The 14212-nt window shown below is 31.8% G+C and overlaps 5 protein-coding genes across 5 annotated transcripts; 4 read left to right on the top strand and 1 right to left on the bottom strand.

Moving 5' to 3' along the window:
• Nucleotides 1-891: 891 nt before the first annotated feature.
• On the top strand, nt 892-1794 carry NAEGRDRAFT_72902 (uncharacterized protein; the record flags this gene model as incomplete). Its single annotated transcript, XM_002671951.1, has 1 exon — nt 892-1794. One exon carries the CDS (start codon nt 892-894, stop codon nt 1792-1794), a length of 903 nt encoding a protein of 300 aa, XP_002671997.1.
• A 1668-nt stretch (nt 1795-3462) lies between these two features.
• NAEGRDRAFT_52505 (uncharacterized protein) lies at nt 3463-4977 on the top strand (the record flags this gene model as incomplete). The annotated part of the gene is made up of 1 exon (XM_002671950.1): nt 3463-4977. The coding sequence occupies one exon, from the start codon at nt 3463-3465 to the stop codon at nt 4975-4977; it is 1515 nt and encodes a 504-aa protein (XP_002671996.1).
• A 675-nt stretch (nt 4978-5652) lies between these two features.
• NAEGRDRAFT_88119 (guanylyl cyclase) lies at nt 5653-10538 on the top strand (the record flags this gene model as incomplete). The annotated part of the gene is made up of 2 exons (XM_002671949.1): nt 5653-6370; nt 6439-10538. 2 exons carry the CDS (start codon nt 5653-5655, stop codon nt 10536-10538), a joined length of 4818 nt encoding a protein of 1605 aa, XP_002671995.1.
• Nucleotides 10539-10894: 356 nt separating this feature from the next.
• NAEGRDRAFT_88118 (rho family small GTPase) lies at nt 10895-11583 on the top strand (the record flags this gene model as incomplete). Its single annotated transcript, XM_002671948.1, has 2 exons — nt 10895-11151; nt 11190-11583. 2 exons carry the CDS (start codon nt 10895-10897, stop codon nt 11581-11583), a joined length of 651 nt encoding a protein of 216 aa, XP_002671994.1.
• A 169-nt stretch (nt 11584-11752) lies between these two features.
• NAEGRDRAFT_72899 (uncharacterized protein) lies at nt 11753-13714 on the bottom strand (the record flags this gene model as incomplete). Its single annotated transcript, XM_002671877.1, has 1 exon — nt 11753-13714. One exon carries the CDS (start codon nt 13712-13714, stop codon nt 11753-11755), a length of 1962 nt encoding a protein of 653 aa, XP_002671923.1.
• Between the last annotated feature and the right edge of the window lie 498 nt (nt 13715-14212).

Below are 14212 nucleotides of genomic sequence, written 5' to 3'. Positions count from 1 at the left end.
TCCGAATGGAGATGTGCATTTGATCAATTGATTCAAAAGCCTAATTTAAGTGGTAATGAACAAACATTGAAAGACTTTTTAAAGTTTAGAAAGATGAAAAGCACATCTCTTTCATCAAATGTTTACAATTTATTACATTTATTTAATTTGGTGAGATTGATGGCATGAAGTTGTGATGGATAGCTCAACTTGATATCCAAATAGTAATTCCAGCTCGAAAATCAATTTGTAGATTCCCTTCGCTTCACTATTGAAAGTTGTAGAGCTACTTATTTTAAGGGTTGAGACATACTCTGTCTTGTTGATTTTCTTTTCTTGGTCGTTAAAATATCCTCTCAATAATTTGAAATTAACATTGCACTGATTGGATTCGAACAATGAAACATTGTGTGAAAATTTGATAGCAGAGAAAAACTAGTATCCTCTACAAGTAACTCCTTTATATTGGGAGTTTCCTTTTACTTTTTCTTCGTGGATGGCTGTTCAATTTCTTACTAGCCATCTAAATCAGCTTCCAATTTGGTCTTGTTGTAGGACTCGAAAATCCTCCCAAACATGTTTCAACTAGATTTCCTGCCTTTTTACAACTTTGAAACATCTTTTATTATGCTCAGAGGATGTTTAGCAATCACATCCATCCCGTTCAATCTCTCAGATTGTTCTGAGTAGAATTGGTTGAAGATGAAAATGCGGAAAAAGAGGAGGAAATCGAGTCGTCCATTGATTCATGAATGAATTAAAAATACTGCACCAAAGAAGAAATGAGGAAGAAATGAGACAAAGAAAAAGCAAGTGTGTTCAATAGATGTGGATTGCATAAATAGCGAACATACTTGTCTGAACTGACAATAACAATACAAAAAATTGAATCAAAACAATCATCTCTGAATAATGTCATCCACCAAAGTTCTCGTTGTAGGTGCCACTGGTCGTTTAGGATCCTTGATTACCTCTGCCTTGTTGAACAAACCAACAGTTCAAGTTTCTGCATTGATCAGAAAGGGAAGTGAAACCAAAGCTGAACAATTGAAAGAAAAGGGAGTTCAATTGATTAGTGGAGCATTGAATGATTCTGTAGAGGAATTACAACAAGCATGTCAAAATGTTGATGTTATTATTAGTGCTGTTATTGGTTCTGAAGACACCATTTTGGATGGTCAACTAAGATTGTTGGAAGCTGCCAAGAAGGCTGGCGTTAAACGTTTCATTCCTTCTGATTATTCTGCTGATTATTTAAGAGCTTCCATTGGTGATCATGATCACTTTGATATGAGAAAGCAAGTTGCTGAACAAGTGAAACAGTCAGGAATTGGTTACACTATCTTTTTGAATGGAGTTTTCATGGAAACTTTCTTTGGACCATTCTTGAACATAATTGACACCAAGAATCACAAGATTACTTATTATGGATCTGCTGAAACTCTTGTTGATACAACTACTTACGAAGATGCTGCCAATTATGTTGTCGAAGCTGCTCTTGATCCAGAACAATTGAACAAGATTGTTACTGTTTCTGGTGATCGTGTCACCTATACTCAACTAGCTCAACAAATTGAACAAGTCACTGGACATAAGATTACATTGGAAAGAAAAGGAAATGTTGAGGATCTTAAGAAACTCATTGAAACTACCAAAAATACCACTCATAACGTTTGGGCCTACATTGGAATGCAATATCAATACGCTCTTCACAGTGGAATTTGTGAATTGAAGAATATTCAAAATAACAAGTATCCAAATGTTCAACCAACTTCTATCAAGCAATGGCTTGAAAAGAATAAGAACATATTTTAAATGTGTGTTGAATAATTCTTGTTAGAATTAGACTTAACTCTATGGGAAACCTGTCGTTACAATAGTCTCATTCAATATTAATAAACTTGTAAATTTTTTCTCTTGATTACACATCACAACAAACACCATGAAGATAACAAAAGACAACAGCCATCCACTACCCTTTTAACTGATCTACCAGTTCAAATTCTTCTAAAACCGTAAAGAAAATTTCAGTTTCCAAGAGAGCACTTCGAATGGATTTAACATGTTGTAAAATTGGTTTGTTAGATTTGAGAATATTTGCAATTATTTTTGCCGTTGTGTTAACTAATACTTTTGGGACTAATTACATTCAATCAACAAGCTCAAACTTCGGCCGAAATTCTTGCTCTGAGAGGAAATATTTACTTGTATGCTGCTTGGATTAATGCCTTTTAGACCCAACCTTTCGTATTACAAGAACACGAATCAAGTGAATACATTAACTATTTCTATTAAACCAAATAGCGGTCGAATCGGTCAAGAATGAATACATTAACTAAGGAGCTGTCATGTACCCATTACACTGCAGCAGTTCGAATGGAAAATGGAAATTTCACTCAAACTGTTAGATTATGAAGACAACTTTTGCTGATTAATCCCTTTTCATGTTTGGGTTTTTTACATTTCAACAGAAAGAACATGGGATTTCTATCTATAAATGAACACCAAGTGAATTTAAATTATCCCTTCCATTTTCAAGCTTCATTTTTGTGACGAAAAACGATAAAATTTTCGCTTGATTTTTTTCCAGCCCCGAGCTTGCAAAGTGAGAGGACGGCTTCTAATTTACTTTCTATTTCGATGCCCCAGTCTTACGCTTGTCCACCAGCTACAAACCTTTTTCAATAGCAAACTTGAACAATAAACAGAAGAAAAAAACTCAATATTATCCAATGATGTTGTGATAAAGCAATTTATTGTTAGTTTTTGTTTTCATGAAGTAATAATAAGTTATTGCTCTAAATTGTTTTCTTGCTTACTACCACCATCACGAATATTTTTTATTGTTGTGATGATCGAATTAGAAGTTGAAATGGAAGCTGTCCTCCCACTTTGCCAGCTAGCCGGTGGAAAAAATTCTGATGGTGAAAAGTGGACAAAAAGTCTCCAGCGATTTTGGAAGGGATAATTTAAATTTAAAAAAAAATTCAAGTTTTACTCCCTTTAATATACTTTACAATGATATCATCAAGTGACCAAGTTGAGGATAATTCAACAATACATCCTCTCGTTTCCGAATGGAGATGTGCATTTGATCAATTGATTCAAAAGGCTAATTTAAGTGGTAATGAACAAACATTGAAAGACTTTTTAAAGTTTAGAAAGATGAAAAGCACATCTCTTTCATCAAATGTTTACAATTTATTACATTTATTTAATTTGGTGAGATTGATGGAATTAAATAGTAAATATGGAGAGAATAATTTATTAGTTGATGAAAAAGGATTTTTAAATTTAAATTGTGATGTTTTTAATTTGTCTTCTCTCATTACAAATATTCAGGATGGAAGTAATGAATTCTTTAATATTTTGGCAGAACAAATTCAACCAATTGCAATGTTTGTACATGAAAATTGCTTTCAACTCACTGATCAAATGTTGGAGAAGGAATCACAAAAGAATGATGAAATTAGAGATGGAATCATGCAGTACAGAAACCAAAATTCTATCACTGCATTTTTGAAATGGAACAAGGATACATTTTTCAATAACTTCAAAGATAGCTTTGCTGATTTTATGTGTGTTGCTTATCCGAGGGAAATTACTTACAAAATATTGGAAATGTCATTGGAGGAACATTTTTCTGGTAATAGTTTGGTTGGGTTATCATTGTTGGTTCCTCTTTTGGAGAGAGGTCTTCAAGACTCTATTTATATTGACTTGGTTCATAATAATGATAAACAAAAGGTACAACAATTTGAAGATTTTTCCAAGTTACCCAAGTTTAGTGAACTACTCACCATGAAGGAGTTAAAGGATATTTACGGAGAGGAAGTAACATTATTATTGAGATGTCTAGTTGGACCTCTTAATTCAATTAATTTGAGAAATGTTTCACTTCACGGATTCATTAATGAGAGGGAATTCCAAGATTGCTATCTCAGTTTAATATTATTACTTGTACCGTCACTGTCCAGATTATCAACCAAACATTTGAATGATACTGTTGGAATGAATAATGCATTGTTGAAAAGGCCAATTATTGATCTTTCTAATTGCAAACCAGTTCAAGATATTTTCAAAGTTAATAATGTGGATTGTGGAAGGTTCTTAAAGATGACCTCTGTAGGAAAGGAAATTGACGAATTGCTTGAACATTCTGCATTTGTGTTAAATGATTCAATTCCTTTATGGAGAAGAGCCTTTATTGAATATTTCGAAAAGGCTAACTATTACAAAACAGTATCCATAATTTTCCCATTATTCGAACATTCAATCAGAAGAATATTTGTCTGTGTAAATGGGTGTGAAAACAGGCTTTTAACAGCAGAGAAAAATAGTTTGTATACTACACTCGATGTATTATTTACCACAAAACCTATCCCTTCATATAACATTGATAATAATGGTGTCTTTGATGTAATTGGAAATAATTTATTGAATGCCATTTTCGATCTTCTTATTTGGGTTGAAAGTCCAAGAGTAAGAGATTTGATTTCTCATGGAAACATCAATATTGAAACCATACCTCAAGCTCTAGTTGATGAAATTGTGAAATTAATGTTTGGTCTTATTTACAAATTTGATGTAAGAAGATATTTGTCTGAAAATTTTAACTCGAACGATTCAGATTTTTCTTCTCAACTCAATTTCTGTGAAGAATATTTCAATAAGGAGTACTCGTCTCCTTTCCATTCCATGAGCATTCTTGATAGACAACTAAAATTGGCTTTCGATTCTATTGCTCTATTGGAAAATAATAAGAATATTCCAGATGATATTTTTAATTTGCCAAACTTTAAGGAAATTAGAGATGAAGTCATTCAACAAGATCCATTCCATGAAAAGCTATTAGATTTAATTCCAATAATTAACAGCAAACTTAGTGAACACATTGAATTTGTTAAGAGCTTCTACAATATTGAGGAAAATCAAATGACTAAACATTTAGGAAATCATCTACATCAAGTAACCTTCTCTGAAAAGGCTGTAAGTTGAATTATTTGGAAATTTCTCACGTTTAAAAGGTTAAAAAAGCAAACCAATTGAGGACAGTTGTAATGGTTTCAGAAGCAATCGCTCAAAAAACAGTAGATTTTGTAAAGGAGCATTACACATTAGCATCTAATGTAAAGAAGAAATTAAAGTCCAGAGATAGAACTTATACCAGCTTGGCAGTTTCTGCATTTGAGACATTCAAATTATTCTCAATTTTGTGTACTTTTATTACCTATGCACAATATTACCATTCAAAAGATATTGAGGATACAAATGTTTCACGAGTTTGTGAAAGACTTGGTGGAGGCATTGGTGCATCAATCAAGGCAGGAAAAATTGTTAGAGGAATAGAGCTTATTGCTTGCTTGTTACCAAATATTGAGGATTTAATTCTACAAAACGGATATAAATTTGTTGGAATTTCTAAGGGAGAGGTTGATAGATACAAATGCAATCTAGAAGAATTAATTAAATCTGCTCCATAATTCATCCACATATTGTAAAATTATCATCTTCATTGGAATGCAAGAGATATTTTATTCTCATCAATCAGCATCTATTATTAATACACCCGCGCCAATTAGTGATCATTGAATCAATTTACAGTAGACTTTTTCATCCTTAAAAAAAAGACTCAATAGTTCCTCACTGTTCTGTAAATACACGAATACAAAAATGGGTGCATCTTGTTCATGTGCATCAGCTGTTAATGTACTCTCTCATGAGAAGAAGCAACAACAAATAATTGATGCACCTCAGAAGAGAAAGGTGTATCGGGATGAAAAATCAAAACAATCAATTGTTTCGGAAAAAGCATCCTCAAACCACAAAATATCATCATCTCCTCCTAAAGATGAAGAAACAACAAAAGCTTCGCCTAAACAGGCAATTGACCAACAAGAGAAAAAGGAAAGAACAGAAACGAAAAATTCATCTCAGTCATTGAATGAAACCGTCACAAAGAAATCATCAAATGAATTATATAATGATTTAAAACCCAATGAAAATATGACTAATTCTGTATCGCAAGATTTGAAAAAAGTTGACAGTGTGGCTTTTTCATTTGTCAAGAGTTTACTTCCTAAACGTTTTACATTCTCTTCTGATATTGAAAAGAAGGAACAGGATCAATTGGAAATTCTTTCTTCATATTTACCTCAACATTTGCTTTATCAATTGGAGGATTCCGAATCAACAGATTTGATTATGGGAACAAGTTATGAAACATGTGTTTTAATGATTGATATTAGTGGGTTCACACCTCTCACTGAATCACTTTCAAAACAACCCAATGGAGTTGAGTTATTAACCAAGTATATTAATGCTTATTTTACCGGTCTGATTGAGTATATTTATAGTTATTCAGGAGATATCGAGAAATTTGCTGGAGATGGTAAGTAGAATTCTTTTCCTTTTCTATAAGAGTTGTAGCTATAATATGTCAATTTTGTAATAGGAAAGGACAAAACAAATCTCTTAAAGAATTGGTTTTATCAGCAATGGAGTGTGCTCTTTCCATTCAGAAGAATGACAAGTTGAGATTTTTCAAAGTTAATGATTCAATTTCATTGCAAATTCATTGTGGTATTTCGATTGGATCATTGACAACTCATCATATTGGAGGTGTTTCAAATTACTATCTCAGAATAAGCTCAGGGCATGCATTATTGGAGATGGGAAGTGCGCTAGGTAACTCAAAGGTTGGAGAATTGTGCTTAACAAAGGAAGCATACGAAATTGTAAAGAACTCGTGTACATGTAAAAAAGTCGAAGGAATAGAAGAGGAAGCTTACTTGGCAATTGACCTCGCTGGAACTGTAGTTGAGAAATCAAATCTTGAACCTGTAAATATTACACCAAAGCTAAGTCAAGCAATCAAACAATTTGTCAGCCCCTCTGTGAGGAACAAGATAATGGCTAGGCAAGAAGATTGGTTAAATGAAATCAAACCTCTAAGCATTGGATTCCTTTCCGTTATTGATTCAAATAATTATTCTTCTGTCATTGAGTCCAATAATGCCTACCAGGATTACATCTTTCTAGTTCAACACATTTTGGAAAAGTACGAAGGGTTTATAGCTAATCTTCTCTCAGATGAGAAGGGAACAATTCTAGTGTTTTGCTTTGGGTATCCATTGGCTCACACCAACGATCCTCTTAGGGCTGTTAAAGCAGGTATAGAAATACGAGAACAATTATCCGAATTGGGAATTAAAGGAGGGCTAGGTATTTCCACAGGAAAATGTTTCATTGGAAATGTGGGATCAATGTATAGAAAGGAGTTTACTATTTATGGAGACAAAGTAAATTTGTCTGCTAGGTTAATGAAAGAATCAGAAAAACATGATGGTATGGTGTTATGTGAAGAAGATACGTATTCAAAACTGAAGGGTGCAAAGATTGAGATACTTGACCCAATCAAAGTTAAAGGAAAGAGCAATTTGATCAATATTTGCAAGGTTTTAAATGGAGAAATAGCGGCAAAACAATCATACTACAATGCTAAGAAATCTGGATCAGAGCTTGTGACAGAGCTTGAAGTTGATGACAAAATCGGTCTGATAGGTAGAGATAGTGTGTTCAAAGCCATTGAGGCCATAGTTGAAGCAAAGGTGAAACAATTTGAAGATGTAAATGCTGTGAAAGACTCTTCAAAGTTCATTACCATTAGAGGAGATGTTGGTTTGGGAAAAACAGATTTGTTAACTCGTTTGTCAGATATTTGGAAAACAAAAATTGCCACCGTCTACATTTCTCCTCCACAGTTTGAAACGCCATTTTACTCCATGCTGTCCAATGTTAGGATTTGTTTTTGTGAACATATCTACAAAAAGAAAAATATTGAACTGGACTATTCGAAAGTGGAATCCATTTTCAAAGCTTTAACAATTCAAGAGAAGGAGGAACTGGTACGGGAAAAAACTGATGAATCAGATATAACTTACATGTATCTACTGAATAATATTTTTGGAGTTAAATTTAAATCAAATGGAGAATTATTGACTAAGGAACAGATTGTTGACATTTCTGCAAGAATAATGTGTAAATTCCTTGTTAATTGTTGGGTTTCTTTTGGGTATGGAAGTCAGCCGTGGTTTATGCTATATGATGATTATCAGTATACAGATCCATTTACAAGAAAACTTGTTACACTTTTCTTGGACGTTTATCCTCTCACTCAAACTATGATTGGAGTCTATGCATCAAGAATTATGGACAATGATTCTGAAATCAAAGATATTGAACAAAAGAAGATTGATTTTGATTTTTGGAATGAGAGAGCAGACTTGGTGATTAATTTGAAGCCATTCTCGAAGGCTGAGTGCAAAGAATATCTCAAGTTATTCTACAAGGCATCTGATGTGCATGCAGATGCTCTCGAATTCGTTTTTGAAAAGAGTCAAGGAAATCAATTATTTACCAAGATGATTTGTTCATTCTTAAAGGATAACAAACGATACCTGATTGAGGATGAAACTCTTAAATTGAAGAATACTATGCTTGATGTTGAAATTGTATCTTCAATGAGTGCCTACGTTCAAAGAAAGATTGACCGTCTTGATGATGAAACTAAAATTGCTTTGAAGATTGCTTCAGTTTGTGGAATGGAGTTTGACTTGAATGTCATTGAAGCAGCATTTCCAAATGATTCATCAATTAACAGAGAAGGAAATATTGAAGGATTATTAACCACTCTATTTGTGAATGACTTGTTGGTTAAAAATGGATCTCAGTACAAGTTCAGATCGTCACTAATTCACTCAATTGTCTATGAATCAGTTCCAAAGGATCAAAAGAGAGAAATCCACCTCAAGTTGGCTAATTTATTCATAGAAAAAATTGAGAATGATAATTCTGAAGAGGTTCAACAGACTATCTTCCTTAATACCGCATCTTTACATTATTCATATTATTATGATGATATTATTCTTGAAGAGGTTCTTACTGGTGATCCTCTAGAGAAGGAAGTTGAACTTCATAACCTTTGTGTTGCTTATCATTTAATTGAGAAAGCAATAACTCTATTTGATAGAAAGAGCAAGCAAATAGATACCATAAGAGAATTAGGGTTGGCCATCATACGAATCTTGGGAAATGTTGTAAAATATTGGAAAGAAAACTCAAAAGCAGACCACATGAACAGTCCAAGATTGGGTAGCAGTCTAACACTCAGAGATTTTATCAAAAACACCAAAGAATTGTGCAACAGAAGGTTTGAGGATTTGAAAATGATTGACTCTTCTCCCTATATATTTGCTAAATCCTTGCATCAAATGAAAGAACATCTTGCAAAACATTTACTCCACCATTCAGAGTTTATTCGGATAAATAGTGTTGGAGATAATGAAATTAAGGAGCTTGCTGAACAGTTGATTAGAAAAGGTATTGAAATTTGTCCTCCTGAAAATAAGGACCTCCTATTTCATTTACACCTTCAACAATGGTTCTTTAAATTCCTGAATGATCAAACTGATGAAGCATTAGGATGTTTACCTTCACTAGCCGAAATTGCTTCTGACAATCCCAAGCTAAATGTCTTTTATGAGATAGCTGCTTCCTTCTCAAATTATACCAGAGGATGTTTTGAGCAAGTTAGGCTCCATTCTAAGAAGGTAATTGAGATTTACTCCCAGGACCCTGATAACATTTCACAATATTCCATCGGCAACTTTAGAAATATGGATGCTCTTGTATTCATCATTTCGTACGCAGCAAGGTCATCGTATGCTCTTGGTAAATTCGAGGAAGCAAGAGCATATTTCGAGTTAGGAAGAAAGCGTTCTTTAGAGATCAATCATCCTGCCTCACTAGTACATTTCTTGACCTTTAGTTGCTCCTATTTATTGCAAAGCGACCAAATCGATGAACTTGAATGTATTGCAAATAAGGGATTGGAAAGTGACCTTGTTCCTCCTCACCAACAATTGTTCCAGAAATTCTACCTAAATTATGTCAAATTTAGAAAGACAAATGATAATCACTCCATTGTTTGCCAAGAAAAGGATATACTTCAATTATCCCTAATCAACAAGATGGAATCATTGTATGCTTCTATATCTCATTACAATTCTCCGTCACTTGTTGTTAATTATGCAATTTTGGATTCTAAACTCAAATATTTGGAATTAATTTCAAGGATGGAAACCACTGCTTGTCCATCAATATTTGGCGTTTTGAAGTCATTTGATGAACTGATGGAACATTCTTTGAAATCAAATCAAGAGAACATGTTTGGAGATTTATGGAGACTGAAAGGAGAAATGAAAGTTATAGAGATGAAACTAAAACTCGAAGATTCTAGTAATGAGCAAGCTGTTTTAGCCAATGTTGAAGATTCCTACAATACTGCATTGAAATATGCCAATGACCAAAAGGCAAATGGGATCAAAGTTAAAATCCTCATATCCTATTTGAAATCCTTACAATCATTCTCATCTTTACAATCAACAAAATCTACAATTGAAAAGATAACACGAGAACTGAAAGAAACATGTCTAAACGTTGAAATTCCCACGTTCCACTCTTACCATGATATTGAAGTATCAATCTTGAAACATTAAGACGAAAAAGTATTGACGATCATTATCATTCAGAAAAAGTAAAAAATTCCTCTCTGAACAATTTGTTCTAATCTGTTCTTCTCTTTATGATGACAACAACTTCTGATTATCATTGTTACAAAAAAATGCAGAATATGAATATTGATATTTTTTATGTGATTTGCTCCTTTCTGAAATATTATCACATTCATAGTTTATTATGTGTTAATAGTGAATTTTATTTATATGGTTCCGATGATCAGGTTTATAAATTAGTTTATGATCAATTATTGGAATTTAAGAATTTAATTGTAATGAATCATGTTTTTAATCCAAAATCAATGAAAATGGTTCCATTCAATGATACGATTTTTCCAATGATTACAAAAAACTATCGGAATGAATTGGTAAATTTAAAAAGATCAAGAAGTGGTGGAATTTATTTTCCATTTAAATATAGAAATGAAATTTCAAAATTAGAATTTAATAATTTTACTCAGTCAAGAATTTTAGTGCTTGGAGATGAAAGTGTTGGAAAATCATCTCTAATAGATAAGGTATTGGATAATTCAACTGGTTTTGAAAAAGGAGTTTTAAATTATTGTGGAAATACATTAACATTTATTAATTTAATGTAAGTTTATTTGGAAATATGAATTAAATTTGTATTAGAGATGTTTCAATTAGAAAACATCAATACCCAGTTGACTGTTGTTTGATTTGCTATTCGATTGCATCTTGGAAATCATTTGAAAATGTAAAGAAACGATATATTCCAGAAGTTTCGTATTTTTCACCAAATATTCCAATAATTCTCGTTGGAACGAAGGCAGATTTGGGAGATAATGAGAGGAGGTCATATTATGGTGATTTAATGAGGAAAGTTTCATTTGATGATGGTGAAACTCTAGCAAGACAAATCAATGCAATTTCATTTATTGAGATTTCAAGTAAAACTGGAGAGGGATTTGAGGATTTAGTCGACTTTCTAATAAGAGTTCAATTACTTTCAAAGGAAATAATTTTGAAGGAAAAGCAATCAAAATGGAATTGTATAATATTGTAGTAATCAACGTTTAAATTTCATAGTTGATGATTGACATTTCATTTATCAAAATGATGCCAGATTAGTCCAAAAGAATTAATTGTTATTAATATTGATGGCCCAGTCAAAAACTTTGTAAGGTGGGAAGATGGCAAACACCTAAATACAAGTAGCTAATAATCATGATTCATTACATGATGCAACACTTTTTTCTTTTCTGTCTATTGAGTTGATTGATAATAAAATTACCTAATTGAATCACTTGTTGATGATATTCTTTTGTTTTCTGAATGTGATTTTCCCATGTATTGATGTGATGAATTGCTGGACCTTGTCTCTCACCTGTTTCTGCTTGATATTGAATAAAGAAAAAGGCGTGTTCTTTTGAAGATCCACATATTGCAACTGTATTTCTAGTTCTCAATGAAATATTTCTTGAAATGTTACAAGAAACATCAAAATGAGAGAATCTATTCATTTCTGTACTTTCAATAATTATATCTTTCCACAATATTTGACCATTTTCAGCATTGAAACAAAACATGTAAAATCCAGCAGATCCATAAATGGAAACAATTAAATAATTTTCTATCAATATGGTTTGTACATTTGGATAGTATGGAAATTTTGTCAATTCATGAATTGGAATTTCCCATTCAGGTTCCTCAATGACATTAATATTCAATTTACAAAATGCTAAATGAGTTTCTGTAATAGAAACCAAACCAACAAGATTATTATTCAAATTTTCAACCATGTAGACTGCAGTTGGCTTTTTCAAATTTTCAATCTTTTCTCCACTTTTCAAATTTACCAATTCAGTTCTAATTTTATGTTTATCATCCACACCTGATATTAAATAATATTCACTTCCAAGACATGTTAAATCGACATGTAAATTTCTAGATCCATTTATCATTGGAACACAATATTGGAAATTATTTCTATAATTTTCCAAGTTAATATCCTCCAATTTAGAATCAAGTTTTAAGGATGCAATAGTTACTCTTGAATCATTAGATCTAATGTCCAACAGTAACAAATTACCACAATTGGTTTGATCCTGAGAGAATTCATTCTCCAAATCTGTCAATGAAGTATTAATACTACTCTTCATCCTATTCCATTTGAGAATTGTTTTCTTTTCAAAATTTCGTAAATGAATACAAGTTAATGTAGAATAATTATTCGATTGACTTTCATTCTCTCTACAAGATATAATGAGATAATCCCTACTTGTTATTATATTATCCAATACTCTATTGGTACTCGTTAATTTACCAGTTTGTTTTTCATTCAATGCCTTCACTTGATCATAGAGTGGAACATGTGAATTCCCTTCCTTTACAATTAATAAACTGTCATGTGTAATATTATATATAAATTCAATAATTCCCAAATCTTTTCTTATTGACATGACATATCTACAATGATCATCCTTTAGAGTAACAAATAATTGTCTCTTATTTTGATAACTTCTATTATTATTACCACTTAATTGATATAGTGGCCATTTCAAATCCTTTAACTGAATTGACCATCTAATATTTGAAAATGTTTCCAAATCAACACATGTTATTTTCATTCCTAAATAATTATTACTATTATTATTATTATTAGAAGCAGCAGCACCAGTAAATACAATTGGATAAGCAAAAAAGTGATCATACGGAAGGTGATTGGAATGGAATGTAAAATTAGTAGTACCAGGCATCCACTTGACCATTAATTCATAATAATCAATCAATAATTCTAAACAATTATTCTGATCGGAATAATCACGATTCCTATCAGAATTTTCCATCAAAAACTCTAAAATTGATTCGAATGATAAATAATCATCTCCAATTATTTCATCATTATTTCTATTATTATCAGAATTATCGGAATTATCATTATTATCATAATGAAAAACATTCTTCTTGATTGTAGCTGTTAAAATATCATGATAAATTAAACATGTCTTTTTTGTGAGTAAATCAAATTTATAACATCCATAGAGATGATATCTGTTTTGTAAATAATTTTCAAAATAGTAATGACTTGATTTGTAGAATTGATGATTTAAATGTTTTAAAACTTTTTCAATGGTTGTAAAATTGGAATATTGGAGAATGAGTAAAATAATTTCGTCTGGAAGTTGGAAATTCATTTTTTTTTTTAATTTGATGTGATGCCTGACACAGCAATGAACAATTTTACTAAATATATTTAAAAAAATAAAGAGGGAAACTTTTTCGAAAATAACCATGCTGAAATTATTATTGATTGATTCAGAAATACGTTTTAAAGACTTGTTCCTTAATATCTCATCTTGATAGACTTAGTGAAAATGATATTGAGAATGAAGGTACTTGATTTCTGAGTGGAATGAACAAATTAATATTATTGAATATTGCTAACACTTGTATTGATTTTGTATCAGCTCAATTTATTTCAAATATGAAACAATTTGTTACTATTAGTGAACTTGATCCGATCTTGACATTTGTAACGGTCCTATCAGCTGTGAAGGAGCTAAACAGAAATTGGAACTCTCTGAAACATCAAAAGGCAGATAAATATGCCCTCAACAACTGAACTTGAATCTACTCTAACATGTGTTGAACTATCATGTGGGCTGTTAAGAATATTCCAGGTTAATAGTGTA

The sequence above is a fragment of the Naegleria gruberi genome, assembly GCF_000004985.1.
Source record: "Naegleria gruberi genomic scaffold NAEGRscaffold_57, whole genome shotgun sequence".
NCBI classification, from domain to species: domain Eukaryota; phylum Heterolobosea; class Eutetramitea; order Acrasida; family Naegleriidae; genus Naegleria; species Naegleria gruberi.
This window is presented reverse-complemented; position numbering and strand designations above follow the sequence as displayed.